The following is a 16698-nucleotide window of genomic DNA, read 5'->3' as shown; positions in this document are numbered from 1 at the left end:
TTTTGTAACTGGCGAATTTCTGCTCTAGAGCTGAAGTTTTTGATTGTAACTGGCGAACTTCAGCTCTAGAGCTGAAATTTTTGTTTTGTAACTGGTGAAGTTTTTATTTTGTAACTGGGGAACTTCAGCTCTAGAGCTGAAGTTTTTGTTTCAGCTTTTGTTCTATATTTGATTAACTTCAGCAAGTTGTAGGAACCATGCCACGATTGCAAAAGTTAGTTGATCAATCCTTGGTTTACTGCACCGCTAATGATAAAATATGTTTAAATGTGGTTACTATGATTCATATAATTGGTGCAGTCTACCCATTCTTATTGTAGCTTTGAGTTGTCTTCTGTGGTCAGATGTTTTTCGCTGAGCCTTAGGCAGTTTCTGATTATAAGGCAACTGAGCACTTATGAGTGACTTCAAGCTCCAAAACACAAGTAGTATTAATTTTTGTTGCAGAGAGAATCTTAAAATTTTCGGGCACGTTTAATACTTACCAAGGAAGATAGAATACAGCCAGCCACTTCTCAACTTCAAGAGGTCGATTCAAGATTTCAAGTCAGTGGATTGTAGCACCTACTACTCCTTCGTGATGATGGGTACTTTAAAATAATGTTGAAGTCATCGTTATAGAAGAAGAAAGAAGAAAACGAAAGAGGAAAAGGAGGAGGAGAAAAGGGGCTGAAGTTGTTTAAAAGTAGGTATAAATTAAAAAAATTTAAAAAAATAGGTATAGGTTAAATGTGGGCGACCAAACAGAGCGCCCCATACAATTTTTACGTTTAAATCTCATCTTCATTTGATCGCCCGTGCAATTTTTACGTTTAACTCGCATCTTCATGCACTAAACTCTTGCCACATAGAATGAAGCAAAAGGAACACTAATTACTAACACACTTTTATATTCATAAATAATTGTGGCGCCCGGATCATTTTGTTAAATAAACTTTAATTAAAAAGAAAGTTTTGACATTTAAATATAATGCAGCTGCATTTGCTCTTACAACAACAACAATCCAGTATAATTTCACTAGTGGGGTCTGGGGAGGGTAGTGTGTACGCAGACCTTACCCCTACCATAGATAGAGAGGCTGTTTCCAAATAGACCCTCGGCATCCTTCCCACCAAGAACTCTCCACCTTACTCTTGGGGTGACTCGAACTCACAACCTCTTTGTTAGAAATGGGGTTGCTTACCATCGGAGCAACCCCTCTCGTCACGAAAAAGTTTCATTTAATGAGGAAAGATAATAAAGCTCAAAGCCCTAGCTACTCCATGCTCTATTTTTCGTAAAATGCAAAATAACAGACTCGAGCGAAGTGAAGAGAACGTAATAACTTGGTTTTGTGCCACCCACCATGTTCAACACCACCACCACCACTTGTAGTACGTACCACCGTATGTGGAGGAGCTGGGAGGAAGAATTCATTTTTTCCGGTAAGAAAGTGTACATAAGAACCTTCTTTTCAATATCAAGAAAAGCATTTTAGTGTTTCATAAAGGTAATACAATAAGTTTTATTTCATGCATGATGTTTTCAACAAGAGATGGTGCGAGTTTGAAGCATTCCCATAATTAAACTAAGCTTCTTTCACATGCATGTTGTCTCCTACAATCGACTTTCACTTCCACCATTTGTGTTGCCATTTCTTGACTTCCACTGTTATTCCATTTCAAAGGCTCAAAAACTGAAGAAGATGACAAACCATCATTTTGTTACCTCTTCACCAACTTTTTCATATTTTTTCATTTTTTTCTTCTTCTGTATAAGTTTGAGTCCAAGAAAAGCTGTATTAGTGAACTCTCTCTCCTCTGATGGACAAGTTTTGCTCTCTCTTCTAAAAGCAGCTGACCCTTATGCTAAATCATCATCTTCTGTACTTTCTTCTTGGAATACTTCAAGTTTAACTCCATGTTCTTGGCAAGGCATTTCTTGTTCTCCTCAACAAAGAGTTATTTCAGTTTCTCTTCCAAATACATTTCTCAATCTATCTTATTTACCCTTTGACCTCTCTTCCCTTTCATCTCTTCAGCTTCTCAATCTTTCTTCTACAAATATATCAGGCACAATCCCTTCATCCTTAATTGGTTCATTTACTCATCTTACGCTTTTGGACCTTTCTTCTAATTCTCTTTCAGGGCCTATTCCCTCAAAACTTGGTGGGCTTACCTCACTTCAGTTCCTGTTCTTGAATTCAAACAGATTGACTGGTAAAATCCCACAACAACTTGCCAATCTTACTTCACTAGAAATCCTCTGTCTCCAAGATAATCTCCTTAACGGATCGATTCCTTCTCAATTAGGCTCCTTGGTGTCACTTCAACAATTCAGGATTGGAGGAAATCCACAGCTAACTGGCGAAATACCAGCACGATTAGGCCTACTCACCAATCTCACAACGTTTGGTGTCGCGGCCACTGGACTTTCTGGGGTTATTCCACCCACATTTGGTAATTTAATTAATCTCCAAACTTTGGCAATATATGATACTGAAGTCTTCGGTTCAATACCACCTGAACTTGGGATGTGTTCAGAGCTTAGGAACTTATACTTGCACATGAATAAGCTCACTGGTTCAATACCTCCTCAGTTGGGCAAGTTACAAAAGCTTACTAGCTTACTTTTATGGGGAAATTTGCTTACTGGCCCTGTTCCGGCTGAGCTTTCAAATTGTTCATCTCTTGTAGTTCTTGATGTTTCTGCAAATGATTTGTCTGGTGAAATTCCGGGTGATCTGGGAAAGCTAGAGGTTCTTGAACAACTTCACTTGTCGGATAATGCACTTACTAGTGCTATTCCAATGCAGTTGAGTAATTGTAGTAGCTTAACAGCTCTTCAGCTTGATAAGAACCAATTATCAGGGGCTATTCCTTGGCAAGTTGGGAACTTGAAGTACTTGCAGAGTTTCTTATTGTGGGGGAATTCGGTTTCAGGAACCATTCCAGCTGCTTTTGGGAACTGTACTGAACTATATTCACTTGACCTCTCAAGGAACAATCTCACTGGTTCAATACCTGAAGAGATATTCAGTTTGAAGAAGCTGAGTAGGTTGTTGTTCCTTGGAAATTCGTTAACAGGAAGTTTGCCGCCAAGTGTGGCACAGTGCCAGTCTCTGGTGAGGTTGAGGCTCGGTGAAAACCAGTTTTCTGGACCAATACCGAAGGAGATAGGACAGCTGCAGAATCTTGTGTTTCTTGATTTATACATGAACCATTTCTCTGGTGAATTACCTTCTGAAGTTGCCGACATTACGGTTCTTGAGCTGTTGGATGTGCATAACAATTACCTAACTGGGGAAATACCATCAACATTGGGAGAGCTCGTGAACTTAGAGCAGCTTGATCTCAGCAAGAACAGCTTCACTGGTGAGATTCCAGGGAGTTTTGGTAATCTCAGTTACTTGAACAAACTTATTCTCAGCAATAATCTGCTTACTGGTCCAATTCCAAAGTCATTTAGCAACTTGCAGAAGTTAACTCTACTTGACTTGAGCTCCAATGGTTTATCTGGTGCAATTTCACCTGAGATTGGTTATATGACAAGCTTAACAATCAGCTTGGATTTGAGCTCAAACCGTTTCACAGGCGAACTCCCTGAAAGTTTATCCGGATTGACACGGTTGCAATCTCTTGATATTTCTCACAATATACTGAGTGGAAACATCGCGATTCTAAGCTCTCTGACCAGTCTCACTACTTTAAATGTATCTTACAATAGTTTATCAGGGCCTATTCCTGTAACGCCATTCTTTAGAACACTCACATCAAACTCTTTTCTTGATAATTTACACCTTTGTGAATCAATTGATGGCTCTGCTTGTTCTGCTCGTATAACGGGAAGGTCCAGATTGAAGTCTGTAAAATCCATAGCTTTGGTTGCAGTGATCGTGATATCTGTTGCCATAGCAGTCGTGGCACCGCTGTTTTTTGTGACAAGGAAACGGAGATATGAATTTGAGAAATCCCCAGGCATGTCAGCCTCTGCAGTAGGGGCAGAAGATTTTTCCTATCCGTGGACTTTCATCCCCTTCCAAAAGGCCAATTTCACCATTGACAACATCTTGGATTGCTTGAAAGGTGAAAACATTATTGGGAAAGGCTGCTCAGGAGTTGTTTATAGAGCAGAAATGCCAAATGGCGAGTTGATTGCGGTTAAGAAGCTCTGGAAAACAAAGAAAGATGAGGAACCAATAGATTCTTTCGCTGCTGAAATTCAAATTCTCGGTCACATAAGGCATCGCAACATAGTGAAGCTCCTTGGATACTGTTCAAACAAGAGTACTAAACTTCTTCTCTACAACTACATTTCAAATGGTAATCTTCAACAGCTCTTGCAAAGCAACAGGAACTTGGACTGGGAAATCAGGTACAAGATTGCAGTTGGATCAGCTCAAGGACTTGCTTATCTTCACCATTACTGTGTGCCAGCAATTCTTCATAGAGATGTCAAGTGCAACAACATACTCCTTGACTCCAAATTTGAGGCTTATTTAGCAGATTTTGGACTTGCAAAGCTGATGAATTCTCCAAATTATCAAGCGATGTCCAGACTAGCAGGATCTTATGGGTATATAGCTCCAGGCATGTATCTTTCAACTTTCTATTTCTCATCTTAAATGTTGGCTGCTTTTATAGGACAATTTTTTTTCTTTTTCCTGAATAAATGTGATGTTTTTTTATGTTTGTATTGAATTGCATCCCCATCTTTTCTAAAAGCTTAAGCTGTTAGAGAGGGTATACTTTTATTTATTTAATTATGTCTTTAACAGTTTTCAGTTATAGGTCAAATCACAATGTTGTAATTTATTGTCAAATTTGGAAGTGTAAGCTAAACAAGTTGTGCTCATAGATTTTGACATGAATTTTTACCACTATGGCTGCAGAATATGGATACACAGTGAATATAACAGAAAAAAGCGATGTCTACAGTTATGGAGTGGTGTTGCTGGAAATACTGAGTGGACGTAGTGCAATTGAGCCTCAGATTGGTGATGGACTACACATTGTTGAGTGGGTAAAGAAGAAGATGGGAAGCTTTGAACCAGCTGTTACAATTTTGGATTCCAAGCTACGGGCTTTACCGGATCAAATGGTACAAGAAATGCTACAAACAATTGGAATAGCTATGTTCTGTGTGAATTCATCACCAAGTGAAAGGCCAACCATGAAAGAAGTGGTGGCACTTCTAATGGAAGTGAAGAGCCCACCTGAAGAATTTGGAAAAACTTCTCAGCCTTTAATAAATCAGTTAACTCAAAGTTGATTCTTTTTTGCTTATCTTTCCTGTCTCTTTTATTTTAGAGGTGTAGGCATTTATTTTCTCTGTTGCCAAGGTAGAAGAAAGGCTAGTCATTGTAGGAAAAGAGTAGAATTCAAGTTTCCAGGCATAGATTAGTGTAGGAATTCTTGTACAGTTTCAGAAAACATTTAGTGTTAGCTTAGTTGCCTCTTTATTTCTTCACTACTTTTCTTTATGCTGCATAATTTGCTTATAGTGATTACAGTTTATCACATTTTAGTCTGACATTGGCAAGCAAGCAACAACTACACCATGCTCATGGAATTGGACTAATCAATTAGCTTGTCAGCAGAGGCGTGCAATTCTAAGTTACATAACGTTTTCAATTAATGTCCTTTTCAATCAATATTAAAATAATTCAATTTTAATGGTGTCACACCTCCTTTTTACCACCCGAGAGGGGATATGAGAGTTTTTACAATTAAAGTGATATTATTCGAAATGGGATTATTTAATTTATCAGAGTCGCCACTTGGAATAGTTTATTTGGTGTCCCAAGTCACCGATTTATAAATCCCAAATCGAGGAAATTCGACTTTACTTTATAAGTCTGCGAACCAGAAATTCTAGATAAGGAATTCTATTAACCCGGGAGAAGGTGTTAGGCACTCCCGGGTTCCGTGGTTCTAGCACGGTCGCTTAAACTTTTAATAATTGGCCTATTATCTGATTTACTACACGTTTTAAACCTATTATGCATTTTTAACTTTATAACCGCTTCTAATTATTTTGACCTCTTTTTAAGATTTATGGAATTATTTCTTGAACAAGTTACGATTGTCGTACACTTGCCGTTTTTAGAACACACCGCAAACCACGCTACATGAAATACACCCGTGATTCGCAATATGTTTATTTTATTATTATTCGGAGTTGTTATGATCGGGTCACATGAAATGCACACCCGAATTGGGATTTACGTATCGGACCATACCACGGGAACCGTACCCATGGCCACGATAATTTATTATTTAATCACGCCTAAAGCAAACTACGATGTTCAAAATGTGTTTTCTATACTAAGTTAATATTGATGTGAGGGTCATAGCTTATGGATTTTTGTTTGTGTATGGCACACCTCAAATTATTTTTAAAAAAGAAAAGATTTGTATTTTTCTCTAAGGCAAATTAAAGTTGCTCCTACCTTAATCTAATTTGAAATTATGTATCACAACTACATCAAGGGAATCGTACCCGTAGTTGTAATAATTTAATTGCGTGCCTAAAGCAAACTAAGAGTGTTTATATGAATTAATTAGTTTTCTAAGTTTGAGATTGACTGTGGAGGTTCAAAGATTATAAAATGATGTGGGTAAAGTATGAGATTTAACTAATAGGAATTAGTATGGTTGATTATGTTTCTGATTTAGTGAAGGCGTTGAAATTCTCAGCTAGTTCCATTGTCTGGGCCTGAAGACTAATATTTCAAAGGGCCTTATTGAATAAAAGAGGGTGCAGCAGGGATATTGGGCCGCTACTCATCATTTGGGGCCCAAATGAACCAGACTTTGTGTGATCCTTCCAAAATTGTGCTATGAATGCCAAGGGCGAGACTTTTTTTTTAACAGTTAATTAATAAAATTTTAACAAAACAAACAGGCTGGACAAACAAAAGTACATGGAGGTCACTGAAAACTCATCAGAAAAGAAGAACATGAACAGGTTGAGAATCAAACAAGTTGGATCGAAGAAATTAAATATGAACTCATTTGCAGATAGCACAAGCTTCATTCATAAACTCCAATAGTGAAGAACAAATAAGAAATCACATACCTAAATGCAAAACACAACAATCAAGGACCAAATAAAGGTCTGAAAGTATGAAAACAAAGCTCAATAAATCCAGAAACAAGCAGAATCAACAAACCAACAATTTTAAAAGCTCGGTCACTTTAGAAATCCCAGAAAATATTGAATAGATGAACTGAAATCTGGGACAGCTTCCTAATCCTCTTTTCTACCTTGTTTTCCCTTCTTAAACTCCTTTTGTATACATGTGTGCGTGTGTCCTACATTCTCGGCCGAATTTAAAAGGGCTTCGAGATTTGGCTGCTGCTTTTGTCAAGGATATGAGTTCACTGGTTTTTTCTCCAACTCAAAGAGAGAATCAAAAAAAAAATTATTTTTGATAGGTAGGTTCGCCGTTTTCAACTTGGGGTAGAAATCTGATCGTTCTTGTTGAGCAATGGAGAGGGGTGTACCGTTGACAGAGTCCAGGAGAAGGGTCAGTTTTCGTCTCTTTTTAGGGGGGAAAATGGAGCGTCGTTTTTCTAGCTTCTTTAGGGTGAGGTCCCATCTTCTGATGTGATTAGGTCTAGGTCTTTCAATTAAAAGAGTAGGGGTTTTGGGTCAGGCGGGTCGGGTCTGTTTTTTGGGCTAGGTAAGAAAATTTGGGTCTGATTTGGGTGCAAGAACTAGCCCAATATCCAATTAAACCTTTTCTTCAATTTCTTTTTCCTTATTTCCTTTTCTTTTTCCTTTTTTTTTAATTAAGAAAAAACCTAAATCAAATTCCTAAATTAGTCTAAATTGTAAAATTAAGCTAATTATAATATTTATAACAATTACTTGATCCTAAATCAAAAGAGAAAAATCAATAATCTAAAAATTAAAAGGTAAAAATGTAAAATGAGTTATTTTTGTGATTTTCATCTTTAGTACAACAATTAATTAACTAATGAATCCTAAAAGTATAAAAACAAAATCAAAATGCAATGCATGGTATTTTAGTATTTTTCATGATTTTAATAAGAATTAAACGTGCACAAAAATGCAAACAATTAATAAAAGTCCTATAAAATGACAAAAAATTAGAAAAAATCTATTTTCTTTGATTTTATAGGAGTATTTCACATATAGCAAAATCACGTGCTCACGAATGGTGGTAAGAAAAAGAATGGAGGATGAGAGATACACTTACAGGTGACAAAAAATTTCATCATCGCGAATTGATTTCTCTTTCTTGATTGAAAAGGGGTTCCTATAGAGGTCAAGAGTCCAACCAGCGGCTGAGACTTTCGCTTCTAAGACCAAGTCAGGAACTACTAAACGTCTCACAGAGTGAATCTTTGCTGAGGTTTTCCCAGTCGAACCTGTTTTTTAGGTTTTGATGGGTAGGCAATTAGCAGGAGAGAATTGCGAGAAAAGTGAATGCATAAGCGAGCTTTTTTTTTTCTTCAGGAATTCTTAGGTTACAACAAATTTTGCAGGAGTGGTAAGGCTCACCATAGCTCATCATCCTTTTGGCAGAACGTTCAAGCAAAAGTCATGGAATCATTGGTCGAAAATCTCCATATTCAAGAAGAGATTTTCTCCATCTCTAATAACAGAGGGTCACTCACGTTCTGAACAGTCTGACAATTGCAATATAGTGACAAAAAGGGAACAACAATGACAAGTCATGGAGAAGGGCTCTTGACATTGCACAATTTGATGAATGAAAATATCAAAATGACCAACCATAAATTTTACAAGGAGAAAGAAAAGAAAACAAAATTCAGTATACATGATTGAACTCTAGGCATGTTAACCAGCCCTAACATTTGCGTTTTTACTCGATGATGAACTCCTGCCCCTGAATCCAACAACATTTAGTTTCGACGTGGAGACGCTAGAGCTTCGACTGTCTCCTCGTTTCTTACCAGTGGAAGTGCTAACCCTCTTTGATACCTTGATTGCTATGGTTGGTTTTGACTTAGCTGGTACTTTGCCAGACTTTGCTCCGGAAGATTTTTTTGGATCGGTCTTTCTGCGAACACTGGAGGATTTACCTGTGGAAGCTTTAGTCTTGCCTCTTGAATTTGAAACTTTGACCAACTTTTCACGCTTGTCCTTCTGTTCAGTTATGCGAGACCTGGCAATATCCCTTTTGACACCGTCTACTGAGAGAGCCTCCAAGCTCTCATTCTTCATCATGGCTTCCTCGATGCGAGCGGCTAAAAGCAAGTCCTTTTTGGAAACCAAACTTGTAACTTTCCCTACACATGCAAAAAAGTTATATTGGAAACTTTGCAGGCCTGAGAGCTGCCAACTAAAACAAATTATAACCTAAATGATGAGCAATAAGAATTTCAAAGGTGCATATATGAAGTATGAAGCACATGCATCATTCAAAAACCAAGCACGCAAAGCAACATTATCAAAATCACCATGAGGCACCGTGGTAATTTCCTCTGGAAAGAGAATACTATTGGATAGACTAACTTCTTGCATTTGTTGACCTTTTGGATCACTAACGAGATTGCTGTTAGCATAGATGTTAGGGTGCATTTTGTGGAGAGCATGTTTGGGGTAGGTTATCCACTTCTTTTATACCACTTATATACAGGGGGTCTTCCCCCATTATGTTCGATGAATAGTTGCCTTATCAAAAAATTTATTCTCAAGGAAAGGAAAAACAGCTACGATTACTAAGAATGCACATCTAGTTTATGTAACGAGCAAACATGCTCTGCATTCACAGTACCAACAAAAAGCTGTCAAGTGAAGGACTAAACTCAACTAGGAAAACGAATTGTATTAAGATTCATGCAAACCAACCTTTGGCACCCATACGAGCAGTCCTTCCAGTGCGATGGAGATAATCAATCTAGAACAGGCAAAAGAAAAGGATAAGGATTTAAACATACAAAAACGGTTTTAGCTTGTAATGACAAGAAGATGACATGTTAGGCAAAACCCAAGCAAGTGCTTACAGAATTCTTAGGGAAATCAAACATGACGACATGATCCACATCTAAATCCAGCCCTCTAGCAGCCAAGTCTGTGCAGACCAAAGTGGGACAATCTCCTTCATCGCTCTTAAACTTTGCAAGGTTTTCAACCCTGCAGAAGAAATGCTGTTACCAATGGAGGGAAAAAGTGCAGCATCTAAAACTTGATGGAGCAATTCTTAGATTACAGGGACCATAACTCCATTACAACGTCATGGACATTTCATCAATCTTGACTTTCTAACATCTTAGAATCTTTCACCTAAGAAAAAATTCAGTGTCTTTTTTTGGACAGGAGAACAGTTCAGTATTTATAAATTTGAGTTGCAAATTGAGGCTATTGCTGTTATTTCCATCTTTTAACTGGAGGATAAATGCACAAACAGCAGCAAAAGAGAAAATAATCATAGTGGAGGACAAGACCAGAATAATGTCAAAATAAAGAATGACAAACAAGATGTCTCGTTCTTATGTTCCTCAGGACGATGGCTGATAACCAATCAATGATAAAGTCAGAAACTATAAGTGAAGGGTACGTAAAGGGGCTGAAGTATGGAGGAGGCCAAAGACTCAAAGTAAAAGCAAAACGATTAAGACAAGAGTCAGGGTAGTAGACTAGGCAATGTATTGCCTGTTGCAGGAATATTATTCAACTTCTCTCTTCTTACCTTTGTTCTGCTGGAACTTCCCCATGGTAGTTAACAGTAGAAAATTGGTTTTCACTGAGAAAGTGATCCACAGCACGACTGGAATTCAACGTGTTACAGAATACCATCACTCTATTGCCCTTTGCTAAACTTGGCTCAAGAACCTGGAAAATTGCATAATGTAAATCAGAAAGCTTTGCTGCTTTATATATTGTGAGCTACAATGAGCACAATTATACGCAAGGCTTTTTGTCGTTTTGTGAACTACTTGTACATTGCCACCCATGGCAAGAATTCACATCTTTCAAATATCAACTCAAATTGTAACATGAAACTGCGAACCTTGAGTGCTATACCTATGACACTAAAGCCAAGAGACAACAACGGGAGTGCTGTTAGTTCTCCTTGAAATCTTAATCATCTCTAATTTCTCCAGCAAATTGACCAAAATTTTCACTTAGTGACAGTAAAACCCCATAGAACTCTAACGATAACAGCAGAATTCTTCATTAGATGCATGAAACAGTTTGTCCACTAGTTATTCTTCACTTAAATTCCTCGATCTCAAGATGAAAAATCTTGTTTGAGAAATGTGCACAAAATCAATGTCTGGAAAATTACCCAAACGGACTAAAAGATCCACACTCATGTTTCATTTAGAAATTATTTTTTTTTCTGTTGCTTCCCATTAGATACAGCTATCATATCGCGCTGTACGTACACACTCATAGACATGCCTGGAATGACGGGAAAGGGTACATAAATAGTGCCACACCTGTAGCAACGCCTCCAGCTTGTTCTCAGAACCTGAAAGTTTGATGAAATCATGACGAGCAGAAGCAATCTTCTTATGTAATGTAGAAGTACGTAAATGCTGAATCCCTTGAAACTCCTCGTCAACCAACTTTTGAACTGCCTGCAAAGCATACAAATATCAGCTGAAACCACCTCGAAGTAGAAAACTTGCACACTGAATCAATTGAAAATGGGTAAGATTGAGATGATCACATGCAAATAATTCTACATCACTAGAAATAAGCCGTACCGCAATGACGCTATTACATACAACTCCCTAATCAGCGCATACCTACTAGACGGCAGGTTAAAGAATAACTTTGATGACAGGCCACTTACCTTAATACCCTTAGTAGTTAATAGAGTGACATAATACAATGATAACACTGCTTTCAGCTGTACTAGATGAAATTCTCCTTGTCTTGCACATGACATAGTGATCCAAATAAAACTTTGCATTCTAGCTTTATTAGTCTTTCAGTGCATACATAAATATCCTTCCCAAACCCAGTGAAAGAACGATAATTATACATCAATATTAAGTGTTGCATCCATTACTGAAATTTATGGGACAAAGCTCTATCCATTGTTCTGGCCCATCTTTCCTTTACTTTCTGATTTTTAACTCCTTGAAAATTTCTACATAGTTCAGTAAATACACACTCAGAAGGTACATGACATAACCCTTTTGACAAATCTAAAAAGGGTCTGGAGACATCTAGTTCCACTTATGTCAATCAAAAGGTTAGATGACATTAACCTTTTGACAAAAGCTTTATTGCAATTTTGCCGCCAATCAACTTCAACCTAAACTATAAAGCTTTGTTTTTTAAAAACAAAAACATAAGAAACATTACTGCCAAAGTAACCATCACCTTTTAAATAAATTATCTATTTAGCCTTTTCATAATCCACTTGGCATACCTTTGTCATTGTTGCTGTCACCAACACAGTTTGAAATCCTTCATCACCAGGCTTCGAAGCACGGTTTTTCAGTGGTGCAAGAAATTTTCGTATATCAGGACCAAAACCGCGATCAAACATGGTATCAGCCTCATCCAAGACCTATCCAGAAATTTTCACAGTAAGATATTTGGAAACAAAGTACCTACTCTGGAAACCAATAACAATTACCAAGTATCTGATGTCACCATAAACCACGTTTCCCTCTTCAATATGTTGTAGAACCCTGCCTGGAGTCCCCACAATCATGTCAATTGGGCCACCCAAAGAATCTTCTTGAGGTCTCAAACGGCCGCCGCCACTAACCATGGTAGATCTGAACCGTGCATGATGACTGATAGACTTTGCCACACGAAAAACCTGCAATGGCAATTGGATTCTGTTAGCCGGAAGAGTTCTCTCACGTTTAATAAAATTGTTAGTTGCCGAAATGGTAAATAAACCTGCTCACAGAGCTCCCTAGTAGGGCATAGCACAACAGCTCGGGGGCGCCTAGGCTTCATGTGCATACCATGGAATTCCTCTTCTTGTCTCAACAACTAAAATATTAAACACCATACCTCAAATCAGGCTAAAAGGAATAAAGAACTTTGAATAAGAGTTAACCCACTAATCAGCTTTAATACCATGTTACCTGAAGACATGAGTGTTTATATATTGGTTCACTGATACATCAGTCAGTGAAGTTTGTGCAACTTAAACCTGTTAAATTCTTTAAAACCTACAAAGCTAAATGCAAATACACTTTTCAACACAAGGAAGCTCTATTTTGCAGAAGACATTCCCACTGGCATGATGTTTGATAGCTACAAAGATATTGTCAGACTGAATAATTCATTTTTATGCAAAGCCAAGCGAAGTTGGATGAGGAGTATGCAACCAATGATAAAGTATGTGTCTGTATCATCGAATAAGGCCATATGTAAAAGTCTCCTTAAAATTGCTAGACTAGGTCAAAGCAAGTTCCCAAGTTAACCTTTTTTTGATAAGGAAAGGTTAACCTCTCTCTAATTCTTGTTCCACACAAGTTTCTTCTTTTATATATTTACCCTCTTGCTACACACAAATGAAAACCCAGAAAAGAAATTGCAAAGGCAAAGTTCAGATGATCTGTTTATAACCCCCCAAACAGAGTATGGTAAATGCAGAATGTTGATTCATCCGTGAGTGTGAATATTTATTCCTACATATAATACATATCCAGAATAGAATGGAAGCAAAAGAACTGCATATGTGATACCATTTGGTTGGCATTTAGGCTTAGTTGATGTTTCTACACTTACACTAGGCCTGGTGTTACTAGGAGTTCGTCTTTTTTTTCTTCTTCTTTTTTTGGTAAGAGATTTTTCAGTATAGAATAAGTGCATCATGTTCTAGATTACCCCAATTTTTCCCTAAAAGACCATTCACTCAGTAATGGAATGATACAGAGTATTTATCCTATAGTCAATCCCAACTAGTTTTGGATTGACATGTAGTTGATAGATTGATATAATTCATTTTCGTTCAAATTGTTGGAATTTCAGGCTGCATAGCGCATCATCATCGATGAAGCATTTTTTCCCCTTAATGAAATGAAGCAAGAGTAATCCAAACTATCTCCTACACACTAACCTAAGAAGAAAAACGGGACAAAAAGCTACAGCAAGTATCACTCAATAACTAATAACAAGTACAAGCTATTTGGAATGACACAGAATATTTATCCTATAGTTGAAGCAACTAGTTTTGGATTGAAGTGTAGTTGATAGATTGATATAATTAATTTTCGTTCAAATTGTTGGAATTTCAGGCTGCATAGCGCATCATCATCGATGAAGAATTTTTTTCCCCTAAATGAAATGAAGCAAGAGTAATCCAAACTATCTCCTACACACTAACCTAAGAAGAAAAACGGGACAAAAAACTACAGCAAGTATCACTCAATAACTAATAACAACAAGTACAAGCTATTTGGAATGACACAGAGTATTTATCCTATAGTCGACATAACTAGTTTTGGATTGAAGTGTAGTTGATAGATTGATATAATTCATTTTCATTCAAATTGTTGGAATTTCAGGCTGCATAGCGCATCATCATCGATGAAGCATTTTTTTCCCCTAAATGAAATGAAACAAGAGTAATCCAAACTATCTCCTACACACTAACCTAAGAAGAAAAACGGGACAAAAAACTACAGCAAGTATCACTCAATAACTAATAACAACAAGTACAAGCTATTTGGAATGACACAGAGTATTTATCCTACAGTCGACGCAACTAGTTTTGGATTGAAGTGTAAGTTGATAGATTGATATAATTCATTTTCGTTCAAATTGTTGGAATTTCAGGCTGCATAGCGCATCATCATCGATGAAGCATTTTTTCCCCCTAAATGAAATGAAGTAAGAGTAATCCAAACTATCTCCTACACACTAACCTAAGAAGAAAAACGGGACAAAAAACTACAGCAAGTATCAATCAATAACTAATAACAACAAATACAAGCTATATGGAATGATACAGAGTATTTATCCTACAGTCGACGCAACTAGTTTTGGATTGAAGTGTAGTTGATAGATTGATATAATTCATTTTCGTTCAAATTGTTGGAATTTCAGGCTGCATAGCGCATCATCATCGATGAAGCATTTTTTCCTCTTAAATGAAATGAAGCAAGAGTAATCCAAAACATCTCCTACACACTAACCTAAGAAGAAAAACGGGACAAAAAAACTACAGCAAGTATCACTCAATAACTATTAACAACAAGTACAAGCTATTTGGAATGACACAAAGTATTTATCCACAGTCGACGCAACTAGTTTTGGATTGAAGTGTAGTTGATAGAATGATATAATTCATTTTCGTTCAAATTGTTGGAATTTCAGGCTCCATAGCGCATCATCATCGATGAAGCATTTTTTTCTCCTAAATGAAATGAAGCAAGAGTAATCCAAACCATCTCCTACACACTAACCTAAGAAGAAAAATGGGACAGAAAACTACAGCAAGTATACTCAATAACTAATAACAATAAGTACAAGCTACTATTGGTAATCAAACGACCAAGGGAATTTGCACTTTTAGTCCCTCAAACATCGGCAAATTCTAATTTTGATCTTTGTGATATCTGATTAAGCAAATGTAACCTTCAATAAATTGGAATGTGCACTTTTGATTACTCTGCTTATGTATCTTCAAAAATTTAACCAATCATATACCATTGCATCATTGGATTACCCATGTTCTATGTTAAACTTGGACTGTTACTCCATAATCGAGGGTAATAATACAGTTCTAAAATTAATCTAAATGTAACATATTTCCTATATAGAGGAACCAAAATCACACATTGTAATAAATTGAAGGTTAAATATGCTTAGTCATATGAATGTTTCACCTGAACAATAGGCAACATATAAGCAAGAGTCTTGCCAGATCCCGTATGCGAACCCAAAACCACACTTTTCCCCTCAATCACAGCAGGTATCCCAATTGACTGAATCTCAGTCGGCACTTCAATACCCATTTCACCTAAAGCCCCCATAACCTCTTCACTCAAACCTAACTCCTCAAAACTCGACGCCACCGCTTTTTTTTTACTCTTCTTAACTCCATCATCATTCACCTCAGCTTTAAATTTTTGTGTTAGTTGTTTGGGTTCTAAAGTGGGCTTTGCAGATTCTTTAAGATGTCTAAGTCTAAGCCTTTCTAAAAGAATTGAATGTTTAATGGGTTGAATTAGTGATTCTTCAGTAGCAGTTGTGGTGGTGGTGGCAGAACAAAGGGGTCTAAACCCTAGTAAAACCCTAGGGGGGTGGGGAAGAAGTGGTTTTGTGGAGAAAGGCAAACGGGAAGGGAGGAGAGAGAAAGAGAAACGGAAGGAAGAAGTGGAGGAGGAAGTGAGAGAGAGGTTTAGCAGTGCTCTTCCTGTTCCTCCCATTTTGCCCTCTGTGTTTCTGTGTGTGTTTTGGTTTTGTACATAGCCTTCAGTTCTGATAATGGCACCCAAAAACAAAACAAAAAATAGAAACTAAATATTGTTTTTTAATACAAACCAATAAATATTTTCTTGTCATGAATAGTTTGTACATTGGATGTTCATGTTGTGAATAACTTAAAGATTAAATTTCCTACTCTATGTCCATCATCTTTATTTTTTATGCCTATAAAAGACTATGTAATTGCAATGGAAAGATACACACAATTGAAGAAGAAATCTCTTCCTTCTCTCTATCTCCATTTCTTGTTCATGTTTTACTAAATTGCTTTTATTTTCTTGTTCCATATTGTTACTTTGAGTTATATT

At 37.1% G+C, this 16698-nt stretch overlaps 2 protein-coding genes across 5 annotated transcripts; one reads left to right on the top strand and one right to left on the bottom strand.

The window, feature by feature from the left end:
- The first annotated feature begins 1298 nt into the window (after positions 1 to 1298).
- LOC104246977 (LRR receptor-like serine/threonine-protein kinase RGI5) lies at positions 1299 to 5439 on the top strand. 4 transcript variants are annotated; one of them, XM_070160394.1, is made up of 4 exons: positions 1299 to 1425; positions 2128 to 2199; positions 2293 to 4569; positions 4872 to 5439. In XM_070160394.1, the coding sequence occupies exons 1-4, from the start codon at positions 1347 to 1349 to the stop codon at positions 5249 to 5251; spliced, it is 2808 nt and encodes a 935-aa protein (XP_070016495.1). In that variant the 5' UTR covers positions 1299 to 1346; the 3' UTR covers positions 5252 to 5439. The 4 variants fall into 4 exon arrangements, with proteins under 4 accessions (XP_070016495.1, XP_070016494.1, XP_009801201.1 ...); XM_070160393.1 differs by having other exon boundaries at positions 2128 to 4569; XM_009802899.2 differs by having other exon boundaries at positions 1299 to 2199.
- A 3246-nt stretch (positions 5440 to 8685) lies between these two features.
- LOC104246976 (DEAD-box ATP-dependent RNA helicase 39) lies at positions 8686 to 16392 on the bottom strand. Its single transcript, XM_009802897.2, has 9 exons — positions 15790 to 16392; positions 12848 to 12943; positions 12576 to 12764; positions 12366 to 12506; positions 11422 to 11562; positions 10668 to 10810; positions 9982 to 10111; positions 9827 to 9875; positions 8686 to 9264 (listed from the first exon to the last, which is right to left on the bottom strand). The coding sequence occupies exons 1-9, from the start codon at positions 16330 to 16332 to the stop codon at positions 8813 to 8815; spliced, it is 1884 nt and encodes a 627-aa protein (XP_009801199.1). The 5' UTR covers positions 16333 to 16392; the 3' UTR covers positions 8686 to 8812.
- Positions 16393 to 16698: the final 306 nt, after the last annotated feature.

This window comes from Nicotiana sylvestris, chromosome 10 (genome assembly GCF_000393655.2).
Source record: "Nicotiana sylvestris chromosome 10, ASM39365v2, whole genome shotgun sequence".
NCBI lineage: Eukaryota > Viridiplantae > Streptophyta > Magnoliopsida > Solanales > Solanaceae > Nicotiana > Nicotiana sylvestris.
The sequence above is the reverse complement of the archived record's forward strand: the minus strand, read 5'-3'. Positions and strand labels throughout refer to the sequence as shown.

Excerpts from the sequence above, each read along its gene's own strand:
- LOC104246976 (XM_009802897.2), bottom strand. The coding sequence starts at position 16,332 with ATGGGAGGAACAGGAAGAGCACTGCTAAACCTCTCTCTCACTTCCTCC. Across the intron at positions 10,811-11,421 it reads AGCTGGAGGCGTTGCTACAG|GTTCTTGAGCCAAGTTTAGC; the intron begins GTGTGGCACTAT and ends GCAATTTTCCAG. Across the intron at positions 9,876-9,981 it reads TTGATTTCCCTAAGAATTCT|ATTGATTATCTCCATCGCAC; the intron begins GTAAGCACTTGC and ends TGCCTGTTCTAG.
- LOC104246977 (XM_009802898.2), top strand. The coding sequence starts at position 1,584 with ATGCATGTTGTCTCCTACAATCGACTTTCACTTCCACCATTTGTGTTG. Across the intron at positions 4,570-4,871 it reads TTATGGGTATATAGCTCCAG|AATATGGATACACAGTGAAT; the intron begins GCATGTATCTTT and ends CTATGGCTGCAG.